Here is a 24,970-nt window from a genome sequence, read left to right on the forward strand (position 1 = left end):
TGCTGTATTCACGCTTTAGCTGTGTGTGGTTTATTCATTTAATCAACACTACACTAAACTCTGTGGAAGAGTTGTGTTGTTGGGAGATTTGTGGAAGAGGGGTTTAAGAGGGGTTTGGTTTTTCGGTTTTTGTTTTGTTTTTTTTTTTTTTTTACAAACTGGTTTTAAAGAAAGCAGTAATGTACAATATTTTTGTTTGCAATGGTGTTTGTGTATGCTGTGTAGGTCAGACTAATTTTCATGAAAAAGGTTTGTTCCTCTTGAAAAGAAGTAAATAATAACCACTTTATACAGCCAAGAATCCTTAAGCTTTTGCTGATGGGTTGGAACAGTTGAGTGCCTGGAGATCTCAAGCAAGGCTGACCTCTGCTTTGTGAGGCAGTTTCTAAACATGTAGTAATAGCTAATACTCATCTTAAAAGGTCAGTGAGCACAATGGAGGAGATAAAAGCTGGGAGAAAAAGTATTTTCATGTTATGCTCTCTTGTAAAATTGTTTGTTCAAACATACACAATAAATTGTGGAAAAGCTTGACAATTGTATTTTGCATTTTATTATGAAATACAGAACATTCTTCTGCATTGTATGTCCTCAGCTTGTTTGTTTTTATTGAAGTCGTGTTTTACCACAGGTATACAAATCGTATGGAAGCTTTCTCAGTTCTGCTAACAGGCTCATCCCTTTTGCTGGCAACTGACCTCCTAAGACTGATGTCTAAACAGAATCTTCATTTTTAGCCGTTCAGCATCACTTGAGTGAAATACTAATGTGTGAAGATGGATGCATGGGAAGCACAGTATTGTGACATCAGATGAATTTTATCTCAGGCCTTAGAGACCTTTTTATTGCATCTTTAAATAAATTAATAAATTTCCTTTCCTGTGTGACTTTTTCTGACTGAGGACTGACACTTCATTCTCTTTATTGTCATAGAAATAGAAAATCCAACTGTCTTGCTTTGCTTTCCGTTATAAACAGTCTCCATTAAAAAGGATGCCTTTAGTGCAGGTGGTTTTCGCTGAATGCTGCTCTGCTTTGTCATAAGAATCAAATGCAACAAGCAAAAACTCCTTCTTGAGCTATATATATATATATGTGTCAGTGCCTTGTATGCTGTCTGTCTGGGTTGCATGCAACTGTTTTACAATCTTTAAGTAAAAAAGAATAATTAAAGTCTTTTTAAAAACTTTGTCTTTCAGAGAAGGACTTTGATGAAAATATTTCATAAGAGACTCTATTTTTCCAGAACAAGCGAAAAACAAAAGGGAATCTGGCAGGCAAAGGAGAATACATGCCTATGTGCTTAAACATACTACATGCATTACTTGTGCTTCCTGTCCTGTGCTCTTTATTGACCCATGTCCAGGCAGTTAGTACACTACAAATCTTTCACACGGCTTTAGTTCTATAATCACTAGTTGCAAAAGCCTTGTTCCAGGTCTCCGTGCCCGAAATATTTCATTTTTGTTCTTGCTTACAGGTGCACAGACATACTGTAGATTTTCAGAAATGCCAAGTTGCTTGGTGATAGAAATAGAAGACTTTTTTTTTTGGACTCAAACTAATTTTTCAATATTGCTTTTAAGTAACTTTTTACTTTCTGGCGCATTTTCTGTGAGTAGAAATGTGCAGTATGACATCTGTAATTGTGTAAGCAGTGGTGGCTTATGGATGTAAATAGTAAAGTCATCCCTCTTACTATTGTTGGTGATAATTTATGATGCTTAGCTATACATACATGATTTATCTCCTTCTACTCCTACCATAGCTTTTGAATCCTAAACTCTTCGGAAAAATATTCTAAACAGGGAAATGTTATGGTGCTTATGTGTACTTAAGCTTCAAGCTGGAAAAATAAAGTTAGCGCTTTGAGTATTTGGTGATGAAAACGTAATGGGTAGTAAGGAATTCTGGAAGTGCTTAGTGGCATGTTTTAGCCAAAGTTCAGCCTGGAATTCGTAGCAGGCACATTACGTCATGTTCCTCTTATTGTTTAGAAACACTATTTGTTAGTGAAAGGTGATCTGTATTGTGGTTTAATTAGCCATCAGAAGTAGTTAATGTGTTGTTTCATTAACCTTATCGATATCTATAATGAATGTATTACTGACAATGCAGCTGTTGTCTAGCTGTTAATGCAGCTTTATGCTTGAAAAACAAGTCTTATATTCATGTATTTTGCTGCTTTTGAATACTGTGCACTTGTCTGGACAAGGGAAAGGCATTTTCAAATGTTGGGTGCGGAGTTGAGCAGATGTCAGACACAGTGCAGTCAACTGCAGTTAAACTGTTCCTTCTAACCTGAAAATGCCAACTTTTTGGGAGTCCAGTGGTAGTTAAACCTGCACCTAGATTTGGCTCTTAATGTCCACGAGCAAAGACAGAGCTTCCCTCTACTACCGCTTGAAGAACAGTGTCCCCTCAGGGCCTGAAATGAGCCTGATCATGATTACTTACAGCTACACTTTAGACGGAAAACTTGACAGAGCTTTTAATACCAAACCTGTCCAAGCATCATTGTACTCAGTGCATGCAGTTTAAATGCCTCAGTTGTGTTTTTCCTGCTTTTATCAATACATGCTATTTTTAGTGTGTGAGTGAACATGGAGCCCTTTTTATTCACTTCATTCTTCTAAAAAAATAATTTAAAAGCCCAAAACAACTGAACACCCCAAAACAAACTCTTCAGGTACTGGACAACATGAAGCATTCTCAATGAAAATACTGTATGTCAATGTTAACTTCAGAATTGGCTGTTTCTTCATTATTCGCTGGGCCAAATTGCCAAATGCAGTTTTAAAGTTCTTGAGTACCATGAGGATTCATTATTGTCAGATTAGACTATGTATAAGTATGTGCGATTCTTTAGAAGTTCATATGTCAAGTACAGGTTGCCAGGTTGCTTTGATATTGAGCAAAAAGTTCACTGTAGCATCATAAATTTTGTTCTCCACAGCGTCCAGTTTTTTAAAGAATTTCCTTGGTTGCTGGCACCCACTACAAGCTCTGCTTTGCAGTGAAGCTTAGTAGCATGCTTTCACATGGCAGTCTTCCATATGAATATTGATTATTTTGAATTATATTCTATGTGCTGTATGCTGGGTGATAGTGGACATTAAGTTAAAAACATAGCCATGGGGAAGTGCTTGTGTCTTGCAATTTTCTGTTCCCCAGCTTCTCAGGAGCAAATTAAGAAACTCAGTTTCTTAATTTGGGACTATTCAAATGTATTTGATTGTTGGCAGTGTTCTCTTAAACCTTACTTATTGTAATCCAGTTTTCTGGATATTTGGAAATATCATCAGTTCTCTGAAAAACTGAATTTGTGAAGGAAAGTAAAATAAAATTCTAGGTATGCTTATATTTGTATCTTTTTTTTTTTTTGTGAAGCTAGTTATGTAACACTGCTAAGCACCTCTGGAAAATTGATTATAACACGATTATCTTACTTACTAAACAGGTGTCTGGAAAATGGAGAAGACTTTGAACAGAATTCATCCAGTTTCTGATCCAGAAGCAACCTATTTTCTACAAGTCTCATGGGAAAAAGATTTAGGCACTGGCTTTGGTATAATACTTAGTGATGGTCAATCTGCATGGACTGGGACAGGTAATAATGGAAAGAAAAAAAATGTTTTAAATTATTACTGTTCTTTATTATTTTTAAACACTTTCTAAACTGTGACCCTCAACTTGCATCAAAAGCTTTTTATGAGCATTACCTTTCCACACCAATGGAGGAGGTGGGGTTCATGATCTGGGATGTGTTCAGAGATCTTTCAAACCTGGAAGGATTGTGTGTCAAACCTAATACTAATTAATTTAGCATATGGATATGCAGTGTTTTGTTCTTTCTCAAGAATGTAATTTCTTGCAGTGGTATTGGAGTACCACTTCTGTGTCTTCTACAGATCCTTGAACAAATGTGCCATGCAAGCTCCATTTGCAAATTATAGTTCATGAAGCATTTAACTGCAGATTTTCTTAAATGGTTTCATAAAATCTTAATAATTAAAGGTAGCTGTATTTGGTACTCAGGTGAATTTTTGAGAAGGAGAAGGGACAAGAAAATATTTTTTCCTGGGCATAAGTTATCAGAAGAAAAAAAAAAAGCCTGTGGGATTTTTTTCCCCACTCAGAAACCTGAATAAGAGGATGCGTCTCTTAATACGTGCATGTCTCTCTCATTTACGCCTAGCAAAAAAAGAAAAGATTTCTGTGTTCCTTTAGAAATGTGTCAAATACTTGATCAAAAGCCCTTCTCGCAGTGGCAAAAATATTTCAAAGGGAGGAAAGAATGATATATTTTACAGTGTATTGTAGGCAAAAACATTTTCCTGACTCTTTTTCTGAATTATAAGAATACATGTCCATGTAGTTCGTTCCTTCCTTCTCCCTGCCCGGTGGACATTGTTCATCCCCAGTTCCTACATAAGCCAAGCTTTCAAATAGGCCCGGTAGATAGGTAGAGATATATATATATAAAATAGTGCTTTGTGTGTGTGTATATATATATACATGTATGCAAACTATATAAATGCATTTGTATATATAGTTCCTGTGTGTAAAAAGAAGCTTAATCATTCATTAATCTTCTTTTGAATACAGTTTTTACCTTTTTTTCTTTCAGACCTAGGAAACAAGGCTAACTTAAAATATGTTTACATATGTATTAAATCTGCTCTTCCATATTCCTTTTAATATTTCAAACACACTATTGATTAGGATTTCCTGCACAAGACAAATACATATATTCCAATGCTGATTCCCTGTAGTCTCATATGAAAGGTTTTTCTTTCTTGATTTGACAATAGGGTAGTCAAAATATGTATTTTCAAAATAACAAAAAGGATGCTAACATTGATAAATAACTAACTAAGCATACTAGTTTTTCTGTTTAAAATATTTTCTGGTTGTTCTTATGTAGCTTTAAAATCCCCAGCTTAAAATTCACAAAAAGCTGATTCTTTAAATCTGCTATTTTTCTAAGTAAAAGCTGTGTTACTATAACTGGAATTGTATAGAAAAAATACATAAACACAGTTCTCATTTTGTTAACTTCCTGCATCTGGCAGAATGGCTGGATGATCATTTCCCAAAACAGAGGACCAGTGAAAGCAAGATGACCTCACTCTATTAAAAGGAAAGAAAGAAACTCACAACAGTTTAGCATGAGCACTGGGTACTCATCCAAAGCAGAGTGCTTCTATTTCTTCTGCAAAAATCTGATCCATTTCTAAGGAATTCCTATTGAATTTGTAGTCCAAATGTAACGTAGTCCATTGAGTAATTTCATTAGGAGTTGAAGTTCTTGTGCATGCGGCTTTCCTGCTGCACAGATCTGTGTTTTCATACACTCAGCATTGTTTTTGATCACTTTTTCTAAGTTACTACATAACGTTTGAGAGTGCTTAGATTCTAAATTCAAAACCTGGGAGGAGGGAAAGCAGTGGTCAGAAAATTCTCGCTATGGGAAATCCCTTTTGGGTCTCTCATGCTGTGGATTATTTTGCTTGGCAAGATGTACCAGGAAGTGAATGAGAGCTGCTGATGGGGTTGTCTTTTATGGTTTTTGTATGTTTCATGTGATGATGAAAAGTGTTAGGAGTCCTATTTAAGGAGGAAAAAAAAAGTAAATCTTGGAGGGGGAGGAGTAACACACAAACATGCTATATGATCTCATGTATTCACTTGGTATTGGGTTAAAGAACTACAGAGATATGGATTTATACATTTCATGTTTCTCTAATGATTGGTCAGTTCTGCTAATTTTATAAGATAAAGGAACATGCAGCATGTACAGGCAGCATGTACAGGCACCACAGGAGAAAAAAAAAAACACAGTGCACTATTACTGTTTATTAGTATCTTTGTTTTTTTATGAGTCTTATTTTCATTAAAAGTTTATCTAATTTTTGTCAGTGTCCAAGTCATTGTTCTAGACAAACACTTATTTTTGCAAGTATTTCCAACTTATTTTTTTCTGCCCCTCTTTGCCTCATTCTACAAGGGATTCCACATTTCTATCTGTACTGCTTTGGGGAATTTAAGGGGATTGCTGACGTATTAGTGGCCTTTTCTCTCTCAACTCTCTCTAGTGTCCTGTACAAGAAATAAGCTAGCTAATGAAGAGATGATTTGTGGCTGTAGCTTATAATAAAGTAGAAATGTTTTGATGGTAAATGTCTTGTCTTTTTTCCCACTCAACTCTTGATATTTGTAGTAGATTGTTAGCTCTGCAAGATGAGTGTGGACCAGCACTGTAGCCCCAATTCTTCACGGGCTTAGCTTTTTTCCTGACAGTAGTTCCACTGTATCATTCTTTATATGAACATTAAAAGTGCTGCTTTCAGTTTTAAAAAAACAAGATGCAGCTGGCAATTGTTACCAGAAAGGCTTAAGATGTTAACATCTGTTTCATGCTTAAAATAAGTTTTAAAAATCTTGGAAAATACTTTTACTGCTTCACCTAAGATAGATGTGTTCAGTTGTGTTGGGGCTGAGGGTTGAACACTTGACTTAGTTTAGAATGACGTAGGGAAGAACTGATAGCATGTGCAATGGCTAGTGTAAGTTTACAGCCTCCAGCTTTGCAGCACTGTTTGTAACAGCACCAAGTCGTGTTCTGAAATTCATACCTCTCAGTCTTAATGCATGAGGATTAACGCACAACTGATTTTGACTTAGCAGTTTTTTGCTTGTAGGTCTTTTCATGTTTGCAGCGCTGCATTCTGGCTTTGCTCTTGTTCATGTCCCTGTATGCCAGCTGCAGGTGTGTCTGGTGCCTAGGGAAGGAGGCAGTGATGCAGCGCTGCAGCTAAATAGTGTGCCTTTGCACTCAAAGTCCTGTTTGTAGCGCAAGTACTAGCTGGCTATATATGTGGCCCTCTGTCTTAGCCTCTCTTTCTTCATGTGTTAGGAAAGGGGTTTACATATTAGAAGAAAGATGGTTGTGATGTCCATGCAGTGAAAAAAGGATTGTTACACCTTTATCCATTTCTCTCTCTCTCTTTCTGTGTCCTGTCTTCCCTTTCATAAAGATTTTTTAAACAACTTCAGTGAAGAGGGCTGCTGCTTACTTTTTGCTCCGTTTAAATTTGTGTTGTTGGGTTGCAGAAATAAATTTGAAAAGTGTAACATGTTCTCCAAATGATGATACTAAAATATAAATGCTTTGAATTGTTAGTTTATTAGGTGTCTCGGAGTGTTTCAGTGCCCTAAAGCTCATCAGTATTAGGCTGTATACAAAAACATTTATGTAAGATTGCCTATTGCCGTAATGGACAGCAGAATACAGTTTCCATTTTGGGAGATGTGCTTTTACAAAAAGCACACATCTTGAGTTTACAAATCTGTAGGGACATACATTTATAATATGCCACACTTATCCCTGGCCTCTTTTTTCAACCCCTTCCATTTTTTTTTCCTTCTCTTCAATATAGATAATGCAACTTAAAATGTAAGGATAGAAGCATCTTCTCCAACCTAGGAATACTGATTATGAAGTTATTTTATTTCTGGATTATTCTAATATGTACTCCACAGCACTCCTACATTCTTTTTTTTAATGTATAATCTTAATAATGACATTTCTGCAATTTCTCACATCTGCTGAATGTTTGTGTTGTTGCAGATCTGGTAAAATGCTATGTATTGTGCCTTGTCCTTTTATTTTATGTTAAGCCAGTATGAGTGTGACAGGTTTCCTCTTGTATCTTTAAAAGAAGAGGAGAGCAGAGAATACTCAATTTTAAGCATTGTCTCTTAAGGAGAATATGGGGAACTTTGTGACAGACTTCAGGCGGCCATAGGCCTGACATTTCACATTTTAGTGTGACAAAGACTGACTTGCTCGTATTTATTGAACCTAATTCCATTGGGGTTTTTGCCCTTTTTTTTTTTTTTTTCCTTTTCTCTTATAACTCCAAAGCAGTTCAGTTCCCTTGCATCCCTTTGCTTTCTAGCTTTTGAAGGACCTAACACATTCGAATCTGCCTAGGAAAAAATGCCTTCTGCTAAGGGATAACTAATGTGATTCTGACCCACTAATTTATCCTTTTAACTGAGAGTATCCACAGGCTCAGTTTTTCCACAGAAGGAGGTAGTTTCTCCTTGTGTCAACTCTTTGTTTCCTTGCAGGGGTGACATTAGCATGCTCTCTCTTGCCACCTGCATCTCCTTTTTCACCCAGCTGTTCGCCTGTTTCTTATAAACAGAGTAATAGAGTGGGGTGTTGGTGACTGACCTGCCTTATCAGATTTTGGAGACATACGGTAATCACTTAAGGTGATTAGCAAGGTAGTATTTCTTTTTTGTGTGCACATATAATTGATGTATTTGTGAATAGATGACCTAACTGATTATTGTGACCTGTTATTAAAAAAGAAAAAAAACCCCACAATAAAACAACAAAATCCCCCTCAGTTAAATCTAAGATCAGTAAAGTTGACATGTTTTCCATATTTTGAGATGTGTAGAGAGGAGGACTACAAAAGCTAATACTTACGAACAAGGAAGAGCTGGTTGGGTGAGTCAAAGCTGGGGCAGCCTTTGGCCGCACTGCTGTTGAGTTGGTAGAGTTCAGGATCGTGAGAGGAGGGAACAGAGTAAAAAGCAGGACAACAGCCCTAGATTTCAAGGGAGCAGACTTTGACCTCCTCCAGGATCTCTTTAAAAGAATCCCATGGTATATGGCTCTGGAGAGAGGAGAGGTCCAGGACACATGGTTGATTTTTCAGGGATCACCTCCTTGAAGCTCAAAAATGGTTCATCTCACTGGAACAGGAAATCAAGCAAAGGTGGCAGGAGGCCTGGCTGGATGAACAAGGAGCTCCTGGCCGAACTCGGACATAAAGAGGAAGTGTGCAAGAGGTGGAAGCCAGGGCAAGGTGACTAGGGAGGGGTATAGAGACAGTGACCAAGCATGCAGGGATGGCGTTAGGAAAGCCAGAGCCCACCTGGAATAGCATTTGGCAAGGGATGTGAAGGGCAACTAGGACTTCTGCAGCCTAATCAGCAGCAGAAGGAAGATGAGGGAAAATGTGGGCCTGCTGTGAAATGGGGCAGGGGGACTGGTGACAAAGGACATGGAAAAGGCTGAGGTACTACTCAGTGCCTTCTTTGCCTTTGCTGGTTAAGATTTGCCTTTAGAAATCCCGAGCTCCTCAGATCAGTGGGAAAGTCAGGAGCAAAGGAGACTTACCCTTGGAGGAGGATCAGGTTAGAGAATATCTTAAGAAACTGGATGTACGCAAGTCCATGGGACCTGATTGATTGAGACTATGAGTACTGAGGGATCTGGCCCACATCATTGTGAGGCCACTCTTGAATATTTTTGCAAGGTGATAATGATCAGGGGATGTTTTTAAGGACTGGAAGAAATATCATCTTTGTGAAGGGTGAGGGGATGGATCTGCGTAACTGGAGGCTGGTCAACCAGAGGGTATTGGAGGAATAATCCTGGAAACCATTTCAAAAATACTAAGGACAAGGTGGTGAGTAGTCAGTATGGATTTATGAAGGGAAAATCATGCCTGACCCACCTGATAAGCTTCTCTGAAATGACTAGCTTGTTGAATGAGGGAAGGGCAGTGGATGGTGTTTATTGTGGCTTTAGCTAGCAAGGGTTTCAACACTGTGTCCTCTAACATCCTCATAGACAAACTGGTAAGGCATGGACCAGATGGGTGAACCATGAAATGGATTGAGCTCAGCCAGTTCAACCACATTTCAAAGGGTTGCAATCAGTGGCATAAGTCTAGCTGGAGGCCAGTTACTAGTGGCCCTGTACCACAGGGGTCAGTACTGGGTCCAGTACTGTTAACATCTTCATTTAATCACTTGGGTGATGACACTGTGCATCCTCAGCAAGTCTACAGATGATGCAAAACTGGGGCGAAGGGTTGGTAGAGGATTGGCTTGCCATTCAGAGGGACCTGGACAGGCTGGAGAAATGGGCTGACAGGAATCTCATGTAATTCAACAAAGGGAAACGCAAAACTGTATACCTGGGGAGGAATAAGCCCCCAGCCTGTATTGGTGCCTTGGGTAAATGGCTGGAAGCAGGTCCCCTGTTGAAAAGGACCTCGGAGTCCTGGTGGACAAGAAGTTGAACATTGGCCAGCAGTGTGGCCTTGTGGCAAAGAAGACCAACAGCCTCCTGGACTGCATTAGGAAGAGTGTTGCCAGCAGGTCAAGGGAGGTGATCCTTCCCGGCTGTTCAGCCCTGGCGAGACCCGTGATGTGGTGTCCAGTTCTGGGCTCTCCAGTGTGAAAAAGACATGAATTTATGGGATTGAGTGCAGTGACAGTCCATGAAGAAGACTGAAGGACTTGAGCATCTGTTATGCTAGGAGAAGTTGAGAGAGCTGGGAGTGTGCAGCCTGGAGGAGAGAAGGCTCAGGGAGATTTTATCAATGTATATTAATTAATACCTGATGAGAGGGAGTAAAGAAGATGCAGCCAGGCTCTTCTCAGTGATGTCCACGGAAAGGACAAGAGGCAATGGGCACAAACTGAAACACAAGGAATTCCATTTAAATACAGGAAAAACTTTTTTACCATAAGGGTGACCAGGCACCAGAACAGATTACCTGGGGAGGACAGGGAGCCTCAGTCCTTATTGATATTCAAAACATGGTCCTGAGCAACCTTTGTATTTGACACTTCTTTAACCAGCGGAGTTGGACTAGACCATCTCCAGATGTCCCTTCCATCCTCAACCACTCTGAGTCTGTGAAAATAAGCTATAATTATTGAAGGTGCCAGAATTAATCCAGAAATCCTGAAGTGTGTGAGGATATAACTATTCATAGGAAATAATTATACATTTACCTCTTTGCTGTATTTTTATACAATGGATTGCTTTGATATGTACAGCCTCCTTTGCAATACGAGGTTAGCTACTGTGTCAAGAGGAAGATTGGAGAAAAATGAGGCAATTTGAACAGGCTCACGTTTGACTCAAATGCTGTTCTATTTCTATCAGTATGATTTCAATACATGTTCAGGCTTATGTCTCAATATGAAACTATATTGAAAGGCATTTGTATAGAGAAGAGATACAGTTATTAATAGGGGGTTTAAGTGGGATACTTTTTTAAGTCACTTGCAGTTCTGTGAAGGATGTGTTTTGAGGTATGGTTTTTTTCTGTTGGGTTTTTGGGTTGGTTTTTGTTGTGTGTGGTTTTGCTTGCCTTTTTTTGTTTTGGTTTTGTTTTGTGGGTTTTTTTTCAGGCTGTCACAAACTAATGTCCTTTTGCATATCTTGCTCTCTGAAATGCTGGGCAAATGCTAGGAAGGTCTAAGAGCAAGCAGGCGTAAATGACAATCTAGAGCAGTCTTCCGCAGAAGATTGGTCAGAAGAAAAGGAAACACTTCTGTTAATCAAGTAAATCTAAAATACTACACATTAAAGCCTGTATTACATTATATACATCCTATCTTAACTTTAGAGTCTTTGCTTATATCTGTCTGTGCAAGAAACTCTGCACTCTTCATTGAGATTGTTATTCTGATTAACATTTGATCTTTAAAAGTACTGAGGAAACAGTATGTAGAGTAAAATGAAAAGGAAAATAACCAGGGGCCCAGATGGTAAAAACAAGATCTGTTTCTTGCTACTCCTAGTGAAAGATGAGTCTTGGTAAGCTGCCATTTCAGTTTGAGGGTTAACCAAAAGAAGATTTAGGAAGAAATAAATTATCAGAAGCAGACAGGAAAGGCTATCGTGGTTCTTAATGACAGTACATCTTTACTGGCCTGTTCTGTACTGTGTTCAACTGTTCTTCATCTTCAGAGAAATGGGATAAAATTTTCTTCATAGGCCTGATGTAATGCAAACTGGAGACACATCCTCTGTTTAGCGGTCCTTGAATGTGAACAGTGAAACATGGATTCTCAAGTCTCTAGGTGCAGCTTCATTTATAGATTGACAGTTTATTTTGTTTTAAGGTAGTAAGTTACAAACTTGGAAAAGTGGATCAAGAATGTGTGAGGAGACAGTTGCATCTGTTGTCTTATTAGGTTTACATTACAAGCTTTCAAAAAGAACTGAGAGGACACAATAAATCATAGTTAAAACATTCCACTCTTTGTTGTAAGATTAGTGTTATTCAGAATAACTTTAGGCAAGTAGAATTGTGGACTAGTAGCAAAAAAACATTTTCAGACAGGAAAAAAAGGGACAAAACTTAATTCTTATGAAAAACACAGTATTCCTGCTACACTTCCATTAGTGTCTGGCACACTGATATATGTCAAGGAAAGAATAGTCTCCTAATATTTGCCTGTCCCTTAAGGTGTGTGAGTATGTGTCTGTGTGTACATATAAATATATATACATGTTCACACACATATGAGTATTTATTTGTCACGTGTTTCTTTCTGATAGTGTCTGAAGCTGAAATTTCTAGGGAGGCTGCTGACATGGAAATGAATAGAGAGAAGTATGTTGAAGAACTGAAGAAAGCATTGATAGCTGGAGAAGAATCAGCTGGCAAATACAACTTTGCTATTTCAAGAGATGAAGAAAATATGGCGTGTCAATTCTCCTATGAAAGAAATCTGAAAGATGGCTCTGTAAGTATAGTTAAATGTTTAAATTTGACTGTTAAATTATGAGAAGGACCTTCTTGGTACATTTCTGTATTTTATTAGGTTCTTTAAAGTCAAATAGACCTGTGATACATATTTCAGATTGAATGAACATTGTGAACTCTTCCATGGGCCAAACTAGAACCAAGTTTGTGGTTTCCTATCAAAACCTGGCATCAACAGAACGATTTCTGTGTTACTTTCTTAAATGCTACTGGATAAGAGTATTACTTCTCTATCTACTTCTCCTTTCTTCTCTCTCTACTCACCTAAATAAAGAAAGATATTAAAATTTAAGTAAGATTATTTTCAAATGCTCTATCATACTTTTAAAATGAGCTTTTCTATTACTTTAACTATTTTGGAAGCTGACACTAAAATTGTTTCCCACTTGGAAATGCATTAAATTACAACTGGGAATGCAGTTTCATGTTGGTTTCTTGGCTGCAAAGGAAAGGACCCTCTTAAAGCAAGAAAGAAAACAGTATAATCTGTATCTGCAGACACTTTTGGTTATTTCAGACTGTGGCTTGGTGTTAAAGATTTTCTGGGGAATAAGCTAATTATTAATTATATAATTATTGTACTCTTTTTTTTTTTTTGTGTCTCCTCCCCTCCTCCAAAAATTAATGCTCTGCCTTTCCCAAGGTTTGTCACAGCTTCAGTGTGCTAGGATAGCAGTTGGAGCTAACTGCCCGCTCAGCCACATTAGTGAAAAAATTTGGGTTTAAAAAGCAGTGATTTAAAATTGCACTGATCCAGTTCAGGGCACAGTTCTGCAATCAGCTTCACTGGCATTATTGAGAGGAAGAAAGTTGTGGGGAGAGAATGGAGATAGAGATTGCAGAGTAGGAATGTTTTTGGCCAGATCTTTTTTTTTTTTTTTTTCCTGGGGCAAAAAATATAGCATGGAGTTGTGTCTGGGAGCAAAGCGTCTATGGATTGCCCTACCTGCTTTGTTTTAAAAGATTCTTCTTCAGACCATTGGGACATGCTTTGCTTCTCATTTGGTTAATTTTGGCAGGTATCACTTTTAAGAAACTAGCAGAGATGTCTGACTTGTAACAAAAAAAACAAACCTAGACAAAGAAACTACCTTCTCTGGGATGTGTCTGTTGGAAGTGGAAGGTGGAAATACTTTTATCCTCTGAATTGGAAATAGGCAAAGAATGCAGTATAGGTATTGGTCACAAACCTGAAATGGGAGTATGTGTATATTTCCTGTATGTGTATCTCTTAGATGATATGAGGAAAAACTCACTTTAAAGAGGAAGGCCATTCAGATTACCTAATCAGTAGCAGCTCACTTATGTGCTTATTGTCAGTCTTGGCTTCCTTTTAGTAAGCAGAGAAAGGGGAGATTCAGTGAAATGAAGTTCGGCTTCTTAAGAGTACTTCATTATAGGCCTTTTTCCTTGTGCAATATAGGAAATTTCAGCACAATTTGGCTCTTGACTGAGGTGCCAAAAGTTAGATGATGTAAGTCTTCCAATCTGCATTATCAATATTTCTGTGTATTTACCTAAGGCCTTACAGACTCTATACCTGCTTCTTGACACTTCTTGTGAGTGCAGAGGGCTGAGTGCTGTTCACAAAGGGTCTAGGTCATATATACTGTATTATAGCAGGATTATAAGGTTAGGACCAAATTGTACATAGAAAATAAGAGCAGTAATTTTAAGAATCCTGTTTTTCTTGTCTGTGTCACACATAATATATTCTAAATACCAGACAGATGAAATACATACTATACTTTTATTAAGGGAAAATATCTTCATATATGTGGGCCTACCTAATATATGTTTCCATCAATTAAGGCTTATGAGAAATTTAATTCATATGAAAACATCTTTATGTCAATTTGGGAAAATAATAATCTGGCCAAAGAAACTGAAAATACAAAGTGTCCTGATTGCTATGCATGCTTTTAGCTTTGGGTGTCAAAAGAGTGTTTTTAGAAAAGATGTAATTTCTTGGGTGAAAATACACCCTTTTTTCCTCCTGTACTAAACTAATGCCTACAAATAAAATTGCCAAAGCCTTTGTCAGAATTACAAATAGCTTTCAGGTGTATAATAGACTATGGTTCAAACATTTTGCCAATTCTCTGTGGAAATACTCATGATGTATATCTTTCAGCATCAGATTAGGAAATTAATCTTCCTGGGCTCTGCACAGGGCTGAGATTCAGCTAAATGTTCATTTACTGCAGAGGAAACCTAGAAAAACTACTCTGCAACTTAAACATGACTTAAATTCAGTGTTTATCTCTTATCAGTACTTATTATTCTTACTAGGTATTTGTCTTTACGTCTTTTGTTTAGTCATTATGAATATTTTCTCCTTCTCTTTTCATATTTCAGCAACTGTATATATACACAAGTTATACCTTCCCAGTCTTGGGAAGAGCATGGCGAGACAGGACGATGATGGCAATGTGTGTGTGGAGAGAGGGGAGCTTTTGGTTAAACTGTACTGTGTTTCTTTTTTTAGATGAGCTACCTGCAGTCAAACTGAGAGATGTAGTTAGTGTTCATCTTTTGTTTAAAAATGTGGGTGTAAAGGAAAAAGAACAATCATTTCCAATTTTGACAGTAGTGCACATAATACCACTTTCAAGTTCCCTACTTCTCCTCTCCTACCCCATTATATTATTAATCATCATTGTGAGAAAAGTCCATTAAATTATCCGGAATAATTAGAAGATTACTAATCTTAAACCAGTGTTTTTATCATTTGATACATAACAAAAGGAGAGATTACAGAAAAGTATGCATGAAGATGTGGTTGGTTGTGTTTGAATACTGGATGTTTTGCTTAGTCTTAAATAATGCAGTTAGCACTTTTTAGTTAAAATAACCCAAAACTTCTGAAATGCATTTTTATACTTCATGAGCTATAAAATACTTATCAATTCATGCAGCTATCTATTATTGCAAATTTTTTTATCCAATGAGTACACAGGTGCCTAAGAATAAATTTTGTACTCTTGGAAAATCAATATGCCTTTTGTTAGAGGTATATACATGCTTGTAGACACAAACTTGGTTATTTTAATTAATTTTAATGAAACCTACCTACAGCATGATGTTGATCACCAACAGTCGTTTATGCCCATCTTAGCGAGTAATTTCCAGTCCAGTGCTCTGCCATAGTTCTACATCCAGTCTGGATAAACCACTAACTCCTATCAAAAATGAAGACTAGAATTTCTACAAAATAATTTGCCTTTTTTCTTCTGAATACATAATAGATTCAGTTGAGTTATGTCCTGGGCCTTTATTCACAAATGATATCTACATAGTCCATAAATAATTGCTGGCTGAAAAGTCTGTGAGGTTTAGGTATGTGATGGGTATATTCCAACTGGAATGATCATGTTAAAAGCATCTTAAAGAATTCACAGTGGTAAATTATTGCAGCTTGTAAGATAAGTTGCTTCTTAGTCTGTCTCCTTGTACTCCTTGTACTCCTCTACCTTGAAAATAAGAAAATTCGTATTTATTTGTAGATACCATAGTTTAAATGAATAATCTCAAATAACGTTCTTGATGCATTTATAATTCACACTAGTTCATAATAGTATGGTGTTTACTAATTTTTGTTACTTTAATTCACAAAGAGAATGTGCCTGAGAGAGCAGAAAAGGGCGATAAACTAAACTCATTTTTTTGTGTATCGCTTCCACGTGGGAGAAGTATACTGCTACATCTGTGTATACCATCTTGGTGTATCTGTTGATCCCTGTTTCTTGGAAATATCTGCACATGTGAAACATATGCTGTACATGATTAGCATGCTTCGTATATAGACTAGGAACTTAGCATAAAGATCTAATTTGTCATAAATAACAAAAGCTTTCATACAGGAGTGCATCAGAAGTTAGTGTTTAAAATTTTAAGCCTTAAAAAACAGTGTTTACAGTGTTACTTCACATCAGTTGATAATGATTAAATTACTGATATGTAAAGTTAGTTATGTCACCAGTGTTGCTTGATTTTTCTCTTGATGAGGATAATTTTCAGCTTGGTAATTACCAATGTTGAAATACTCTATGCATATATATTATATAATTTATAAACATATATGTAATTTTCAGGGGCTTAGTGAATGTATAAATCTGAAATACTCTGTTTTCAATAGTCTGGTTTTTGTGGGGGTTTCTTTTTTTTTTTTAGTTGTCTACTTTCACATTTTTTTCCAGTCTTCTGGTATAGAATTATCTGTAGGTAATTTTGGATTAGTGACTGGTCATAGTCACTTGATGATGATAAAATGTGTTAGATACTGAATTTTTGTTTCCATAACTGTACTAACCTGTGGTATTTGAAATAATTTTTACCTTTTTTGGAGCAGCTTGCTAAAGATCTGCTTCACTAAAATATAATTATGTGCCAAAACTGTATTGGGTGGTCTATAGGAGTGCAAATCAAAATAATGGAGTGATGTTAAGCAAAGGAAAATGTAGGCATATTATTGAGAAATATTTTCTGATGTTGAAATTTGTTTTACCGCCGAAGCGTTTGCCAGAGAAAGTGGTAGCAGCCCCATTGCGTCAGTCACTTAAAAATGGACTGGACAAAGGAATGGAAAATGCACTGTAAGTAACTATCGTGCATTGGCAGAATAGTACATTAGATGCCTTAACAGGTGTTCTTAATCCCAAAAACCTGTGAATCTCTGCTTGCCTGCCCAGACTGCTGTATGTGCGAGCTCCATTGGTCTGTGGTGCAATGAATGAATGTCTTCACTAAGGAACTTGTATTTACACCCAGACACACGCACGCACAAGTTGAAGAGCAATAGAATGGAGGATGTAGTTTTTGCAAGTCGTGTCATGAAAACAGGTTTATCATCCCTCATTAGGTGCTACAGATTGGTTGTTCAAAGTTTGTTGTGTCTTTTGTAGTCTAGATGGAACATTTGACAATGGTGAATCTGACAGATGATTCTCCACTGCCGCAATAAAAGTTGGCATTGTGAACATCTCCTCATTGAGGTAAACTTACAAACAAGCCCTTGAAGATCAGTTTGGTTTTCCTTTCCTGGCTGATAGGGAAGAATAATTATCTCTTACTTGCTTATGGAAGTAAATAAGTTTAGAGATTAAAAACTTGTCTGTGGTTGCTCAAAATTACCTCCCCCTCTTTTGTACTGGCTCATTAAGGCTGGAATTACACTTGTTAGCCAGAGCCCTGTTTGAAGGCCAAGGAGACCTGTAACAACTTAGGGGAGTGTAAGAAGGCAGGCTGCATCCAGATGTGAAATCCCTTTGACAATTTTTTTTAATAGCTTTTGCCATCAGCATTAAGTAAAGATCAGTGGAGTCATTTACAGCATCTGTGTAACAGTCATTGAGAAGACTATGGTTTACAATCTAATTCACCTGTTGTTTAGTTGATGAACAGGTAGGTTCCTTCCATGAACTGATGTCTACCACCAAAGCTGGATGCTTTGGAAAGTAAATGCTTGCAACTACTCCAGCACTATTCTGATAGGATGAAACCAAACCTGTATCTCCAAATCCTTTTAAAAGTGTTTATAATGATTAATGTGTAATAATGATGTATATGTAAGATTTACGTAATGAATGAGTCTACTTAGGTGCTGATGGTTTTTTTTTTGAATGGATGGAAAACTTCTCCAAGTCACACATAATTCATATCTGATTTAGAGGAGATATCTATGTAACGTGTTTGTTTTGCAGTGTCATGGTTGCATGTAATCTTAAAAGTATCAGAATAAGAATCATAATCTAATTTAAGGGAAGTCCGTAAGGATTTTAGTACTTTCTTACTTATCTTTTTGAAATGGTGATCAAAAAAGCTAAAATGCTGTCCGAGTTTTACAAATACTTCTTCTAGCTGTATCTCAGCCTGATGTAGCTGAGCCTAAAAAATTATGCCTTTAAAAATTCTGATGTGTTTTGTGATTTATCTTCCTTACGACAGGTGGCTTTTGCCGTAGGGCGTTCAGCACTCTGCCCTTAGGAACTGTTTTTAGGGTGGTGAGGGCAAAGTAGACTGTTAAGAGTCACATTAAAATAACAATGGGTTTGGTATACAGTGGGACTTGTGTGTCAAGCCAGCTGCAGTGCAAAATGGGCCACACACACAGAGATCTCAGTAAGGGGCCATTGAGGCTGGGCCAGCTAAACTGCTGCCACCTAAACAAACACCATCACAGAGTCAGTGATTTAGCGCTTGATCTAAGTAGGTGACCACTTGGAAGTAAATCTTTCCAAGTACTTTAGCGAGTCACTCCATATAATAAATAATGGAAATCCGGCAAGATTTTTTTTTTTGTACTGGCAATTAAATTGATTAAATAGCCTTTGATAAACAATTATTTGAGTGCTAGCAGTCGTCTTTTTTACAGTAATGTGACAGGCTCTGTTTTTTTTCTTGCCTTTTGCATAAATTTGTAAGCAGGGAGGATGTGAGCTTAAGAAATTCCACCTTAGATACAGTACTGTTGCTAATTAGGCTGATGGAAGAGATGCTGTTATTTGTCTCTTCCATTTCCTGTGGCTGCTTTTCTGTGGCTGGTTCTGTGAGTTCTTACGAGTTTACTACAAGTTAAAAATAGTTGGAGAAATTCATGCTAACCAAAACTTTTCACAGCATACTGAACGAGTGAAGTAGAATTGGTAGAGCTCTTTACGTTGTCCAAACTGTCTTGGTTCAAGGTTTGAATAGTTACTTTGCTCCAAACCACTGAGGATATGTTGTTTGGATAACAGAGGTCACTGGGAGTTCAGATTGTTTCCCAGGCAATTCGACTAACTACTCAACTGAAAAGACAGAAAGATGAAATGATTAATCTTTAGGTCAGTGTAAAGGCAATGACTCTTCTGTATCATTTGTATCTATGTACTTCAGGATTTAAGAGTGTACACTTGAATGAGTTTCTTGGAAGCCCGGTTTAGAAATATCTTACTGATGTGCCTTATATAATAAAAACATTGTGTTATCTTTTGCGTAATCTCAGACTTCTAAGTGCTACATGATTTTCCCCATCTCGCCTGATGTGTACCTTTATGAACTCTTCAGGTCTTGTAGGTACAGTTTAAATGCAGTGGATCACTTCTGTAGCCTTGAGGTAAGAAAAACTTTTTAAAAAAAAAATCTTTTTTTTCCCACCCAAATATTAATATGTGTACAATATTTCACAAAAGTCCTGGAGAATTAAGTTATGCTATTTTCCTTGTTTAGCTTTTTTATTGTAATAAGCTGTTTGTTTAGCTATTTGATTGCTGCTTCTAGCAGCAATGGTTTGAAGAACTGTTAGGAGGAAGTACATTTAAAATACTGGTAGTACATACCTTGAAAAATGAGGGATTGTTGAAAAAGGAAGAATCAAATGCTGCAATGAATAAATACTCCTCCAGTTTCTGCCTGTTAGGATTTGTGGATTTCACTGGAACTGTCCAACTGAACAAAAACAGTAGTTTAACTGTTTTAAGGCCTATTGTAAATGACACTATAAAGGGCATTTTCTTATTTTGAGAGTGCAATGACGGTCTAAATATTCTTGAAATAGCAAAATAACATATATTGATTTGATTTATACAAGAAAATTGTCAGTTGTCCTTACTCCCTCCTGATGTTATTGTATTGTCTCTCTTTCCTTTCCTCTCAATTCCTTCAGTTTTTCCCTTTTTGGCATACCTGCTGTGCGTTTCAAATCTCTGTGTGGACATCAAGGCTTACTTTTACTTGTACAGCTGAGTACAAATGCTTTCATTTTAGGAGGAAAATCTTTAAATCATGGCATATTGACAAGTCTTAGTTTCCCAAGAAAAATATAGAGGACAGTAGATGCTCTGGAAAAGAGATTACTGGGGGGGGGGGTTAAAACTTCACTACAAGACTCTAGTCCCATATTTTCTGTGAGGATGAACAACATTCAGAGCCTGAATAACAGCAAGAATCTCACCTATGTTTCCCTTCAGAAACGCTTTTGGAGCTCTAGAGGAAGCATTCATCTTTCTACCTGCAAAGGCAAAGGAAAACCCTCCCGCTCAGGATAATAATGTTTTGTTAAATTTTGTGTTCACTATAAGAGAACCTTTACCAGTATAAAATATTGAATGGATATTTGTTAACCCTCAAGGCTTTGAGTAAATGCTTCCAGTTAATTTCAACACAAATACTAGTTCTGCTACAGTTACATGCTGAAATTGTCTTGAAGTGCGAGAAAAGAGCAAATTTGATCTGTCCAGTATTTTTAAAAAACTGGGAAATACAGAAATATCTTTGCATAATGTGATGCAGAAATAAGGTAGCCATAGTACTTGCAGTGAGGAAGGTGTTAACGCTTCCTGTTGTTTTCTTCCCTTAAGTTGCAGTGATGTGAAATACATATATCTTTGCTTGTTCACTTATCTTAGGAAGTCTCTGCATATTAGTAATTCTGACATAAAAATAAAGTTTGCTCTGAACAGTGAAAACAAGTTCCTAATTTCATTGTCCAATAAGCAGAGCAAGGTCAGCTGCCTTCTGGTGGAACAGTACTATTCTAATTTTGCTACCTCACTATAAACACTGTAAACTGTTGTGCCTGACCTTAGGATTTTACAGAACGCTAATTACTGCCTGTGAGACGTCAGATAGCATGTAGAATAAGTTTGTGTTTTATCACGGAGGACAAAGCCTAAGGCTTTTTGATTTGAGATTTAAAATTTGAAGCCAAATTACATATATATTTGAAATTTTTGGCGAGTCAAATATTCATTGAGAATTGTTCTAAAATATATTAGAATCACTGGAAAAATCCTTTGGAAGGTAGGTTCTCTGGTTTTCAAATCTTGAATGTGGTTCTCTTACAGAATACATTTCCCAAAGAGGTAAATACAGTTTCAAGAGTAAATTTCTGGATAGTATCATTCCGTGGAAACAGTCTTCCATAGAAGATGATTTGTCTTGTTACCTTTTATTTTTTATTCCTCTCAGATGCTCCTGCAAATACTGTCTGCATTTCATTTAAAATTTAGTTTTAATTGCTTTGTTGGATATAGATATAACTGGTATTAGTTTGGTGTTTTGGGGGGTTTCAGAACACACATCCTTGTCTTTCTGCATGTGTTCTTCTCTGGCAAATCTAAGTTTGGGGTTTTTTTTAAGACTTTGAGGTACAGATTTTTGTTCTGTTCATACAAACGCATTGCCTTCTCAGTGCACATTGTCTTCACATTGTCTTCTGAGTGCATGATTAATACCTGTAGGTTCTTAGTATAACACAAGATATGTAAGCATATGCAAATCTGTGGTAACAGAATGTTGCCAATGCACTTAGGAGCTGCAGAGGTACCAAAAAGTGGAATTTGGAAACAGTCAGTTTTTTCTTCTGCTCATTCAATCTGAATTATCACAACATTACGTTATTCTAAATCTTTTAACCTGACTTAAATGGGGGGGGTGGGGGGGGGGAGGGAGTGGGGAACAACCCTGCAACACTGAGATATCAGTAGGAAAAGAAAAATTACACATATCTGTCCTCACCCTCTCCAGTAATTGGAAAACTGCATTTTCCAATCCAGGAATTGCTGTTGTGGCCTTTATTAGCAAATAGCATCCATCACATCAGATGGATGTAAGTCTCATCAGATTTAGTCTCCTACATACAACATGGGACTTAAAAGGGAACCTTAGGGAACCTTTTAAGTGAGAGAAGGTCCTCTGGTTTGCAAAGTGATGCTTTTCAGTAACAGTTTCTATCAATAAACAGAAATATTTCATTTTAGTTTTGTCTTGCATCTCTACATTCCTATATTTTCTTAAAAGAAGCTGTTTATCCATGATTTGCGTAATCAGGTACAAGCTGTATTACAGTTTGTGTGTGTGTATACGTTTAAACTGGTAAGTGTGGGTTATTGTGCCCTTAGTATAAAGCTATTTTAAATTGGGGGGGTTTACTAGAGCATAGTGCATGAAACATTCTTCATTATGGGATGATACTTAATATATTTGCAGTTTAGCTTGAAATAAAATTCTAACTTAGCTAAAATGACTTAATGCAGAACTTGAATTACCATCCTCCTCAAATTTTCAGCTGCTTATTACATTTTATACTAGTTCTCTGTGCACTTAGTTGATTAACAGACAACTCACAAAGCAATAGGATATAGATTTTCATGACTTCACACTGAACTTGTTACCTTGCAGTTTTGTAGCTGTTCAGTTTTAACTAGAATGAGAATTTTTTATTCTATGTATAGCTAGTCCATCCCAGAAACATTATATGGATGGATTTTGCTATTTATTTGGAATAAACCTGACCATACTCTTTCTCTCTTATACTCTTCTCCTCTGAACTGAGTTACTCTCAGGGGAAAAAAAAAAGTTTATGGTCTAATGTAGCTTTTAGAGACTTACTAACTTGAGCTATTGATTGGCAGTTACAGTGCAAGTAAAAGTTCCAGTCTAGATGAGAGGTCTGAGCCTGAGGTAATGTGGTGAACTTGGAATTCTGAAGATAGATAGTTGGAGAAAAATTGTGAGCTTACCTAGGCTTTACAACTACTGTTTTATTCACAATTTAAAATACTGTTTAAGCTAAACAAAAATCCTATTGAACAACCGTGCATATAATGAGAACATGTCTTCTTTTAAATAACCCAGAGACAGCTTGATAATTATATTTTTAAGGGTTTTTTTGGCTAACAATTGAAAATAGAAGAATTTGCTATCATCTTTTACTGTCCTGGGCTCACAAAGGAGTTAAAACAGTGTAGTCATGCTACCTGCTTTAAGAAACTGATTTTCTAAATCGGCCGTTCACCACTTCAGTTCTTGGGTTTTGTCAGTGTTACTGAGATTGTATACTGAAATACATTAAGCAATGTAGTTTTAATCTCATTAAGAAATAATGAGATTTTGTCTAGGATGTAGGTCAAAACTGAGAATGTTAAACAAGATTGCAAATACAAGTGAATAGCAAACGGAAGGATGTTTAAAGGGATATTTCAAATACACACAAGTGTAATTATAATAAAAAATGAAAATTTTGCCCTGTGTCAATGGAAATTATTGATCCCACTGAAATGGTAGCTTGCTTCATGTTGTCTGTTAAACAGTGAAGATTTCTGTAAAGTCAGTCATCTTGGTTATCCGTTACTCTCCAAAAATCCCCCTTCCCCCAAACTGTAGGGGGACTCAGTAATATTGGAGCACAAGTCTGATGAGGAGCAGCTGAGGGAGCTGGGGTTGTTTAGCCTGGAGAAAAGGAGGCTGAGGGGAGACCTCATCGCTCTCTACAACTGCCTGAAAGGAGACTGTAGAGAGGTGGGGTCGGTCTCTTCTCCCAAGTCACAAGACATAGGACAAGAGGAAATGGCCTCAAGTTGTGCCAGGGGAGGTTTAGACTGGATATTAGGAAATTTTTCTTCACCGAGAGGGTTATCAAGCATTGGAAGAGGCTGCCCAGGGAAGTGGTTGAGTTGCCATCCCTGGAGGTATTTAAAGGACATTTGGATGAGGTGCTTAGGGACATGGTGTAGTGGTGGTCTTGGTAGTGTTAGGTTAACGGTTGAACTCGATGATCTTTTCCAACCTATACGATTCTGTGAATATTGTGTATTAATAATGACAGTTGTCTACAAGCTGACAACAGTTTACTAGAAGGCAGTCCTGAAGTTTGGTGCTTTTTGTAGAGCAACTGTCTGTCTCTGGATCTTGTCTTAATCTTCTGGGTCTTGCTCCCAACAAGGTAGCATGACTGTCTCCTCTGTGGTTCCCTTCCACTGAGACTTCACCTGTGCTGTAACAGTGAGCACGCTGGAACGAAATCCATGCCTGAAGGTGGAGAAGTAAGAAGCATCTCTCTCTGGTCACTGCCATCCTTACTTGTCCTAGTGTGGAGATGTCCAGAAAACAACAGTTGTATTTGCAAAAATGGCTCCCATGGCATGTCAGCAACAACAAAAAAATTAAATACTTAGACACATTTATGGATTTTTCAGGATTACTTATGAAGAAAATTTGTATACTTTTGAGATCTGTCTGTGTTTGTGATCTGCCAGTATTTTTTATTTTTAAAGAACTGCATTAAAATATTTAGTATTTATTTTATTTTTATATGCGCTAATTGGTATACAACAAACCAATTATGTTTCTGAGAGACCCAGCTGAAGGTTTTGTTAGCTGTGATGGGGGCAAAACCATGTTTTCACTGGCTGTAAATAACTAAATGTGAATTCTCTCTTGTTCAAGAGATCAGAGGAATAATCAGCCTGCTGGTACACTTGTGTGTTAGCTTGAAAAATCTGTAAACTAGGTAACTAAGATGCTCTGCTTTCAAGAGTCCTTGCAGGCTATGAGTGAATTATTCAAGGTATTTGGGAAAATGGTATTTTAATAAGGCCATTATTTGGACA

The 24,970-nt window shown here is 37.1% G+C and overlaps 1 protein-coding gene across 6 annotated transcripts in view; it reads left to right on the forward strand.

Moving 5' to 3' along the window:
• XRCC4 (X-ray repair cross complementing 4) overlaps positions 1-24,970 on the forward strand; it is a 186,865-nt gene that overhangs the window by 16,135 nt on the left and 145,760 nt on the right. For all 6 annotated transcript variants that reach the window (XM_075488527.1, XM_075488528.1, XM_075488524.1 and 3 more), the window contains 2 exons: positions 3,461-3,610; positions 12,392-12,579. In XM_075488527.1, the coding sequence (XP_075344642.1) occupies positions 3,472-3,610; positions 12,392-12,579 (327 nt within the window). In that variant the 5' untranslated portion in view covers positions 3,461-3,471. The remainder of the gene's footprint in view (positions 1-3,460; positions 3,611-12,391; positions 12,580-24,970) is intronic.

This window comes from Mycteria americana, chromosome Z (assembly GCF_035582795.1).
Source record: "Mycteria americana isolate JAX WOST 10 ecotype Jacksonville Zoo and Gardens chromosome Z, USCA_MyAme_1.0, whole genome shotgun sequence".
NCBI classification, from domain to species: Eukaryota; Metazoa; Chordata; class Aves; order Ciconiiformes; family Ciconiidae; genus Mycteria; species Mycteria americana.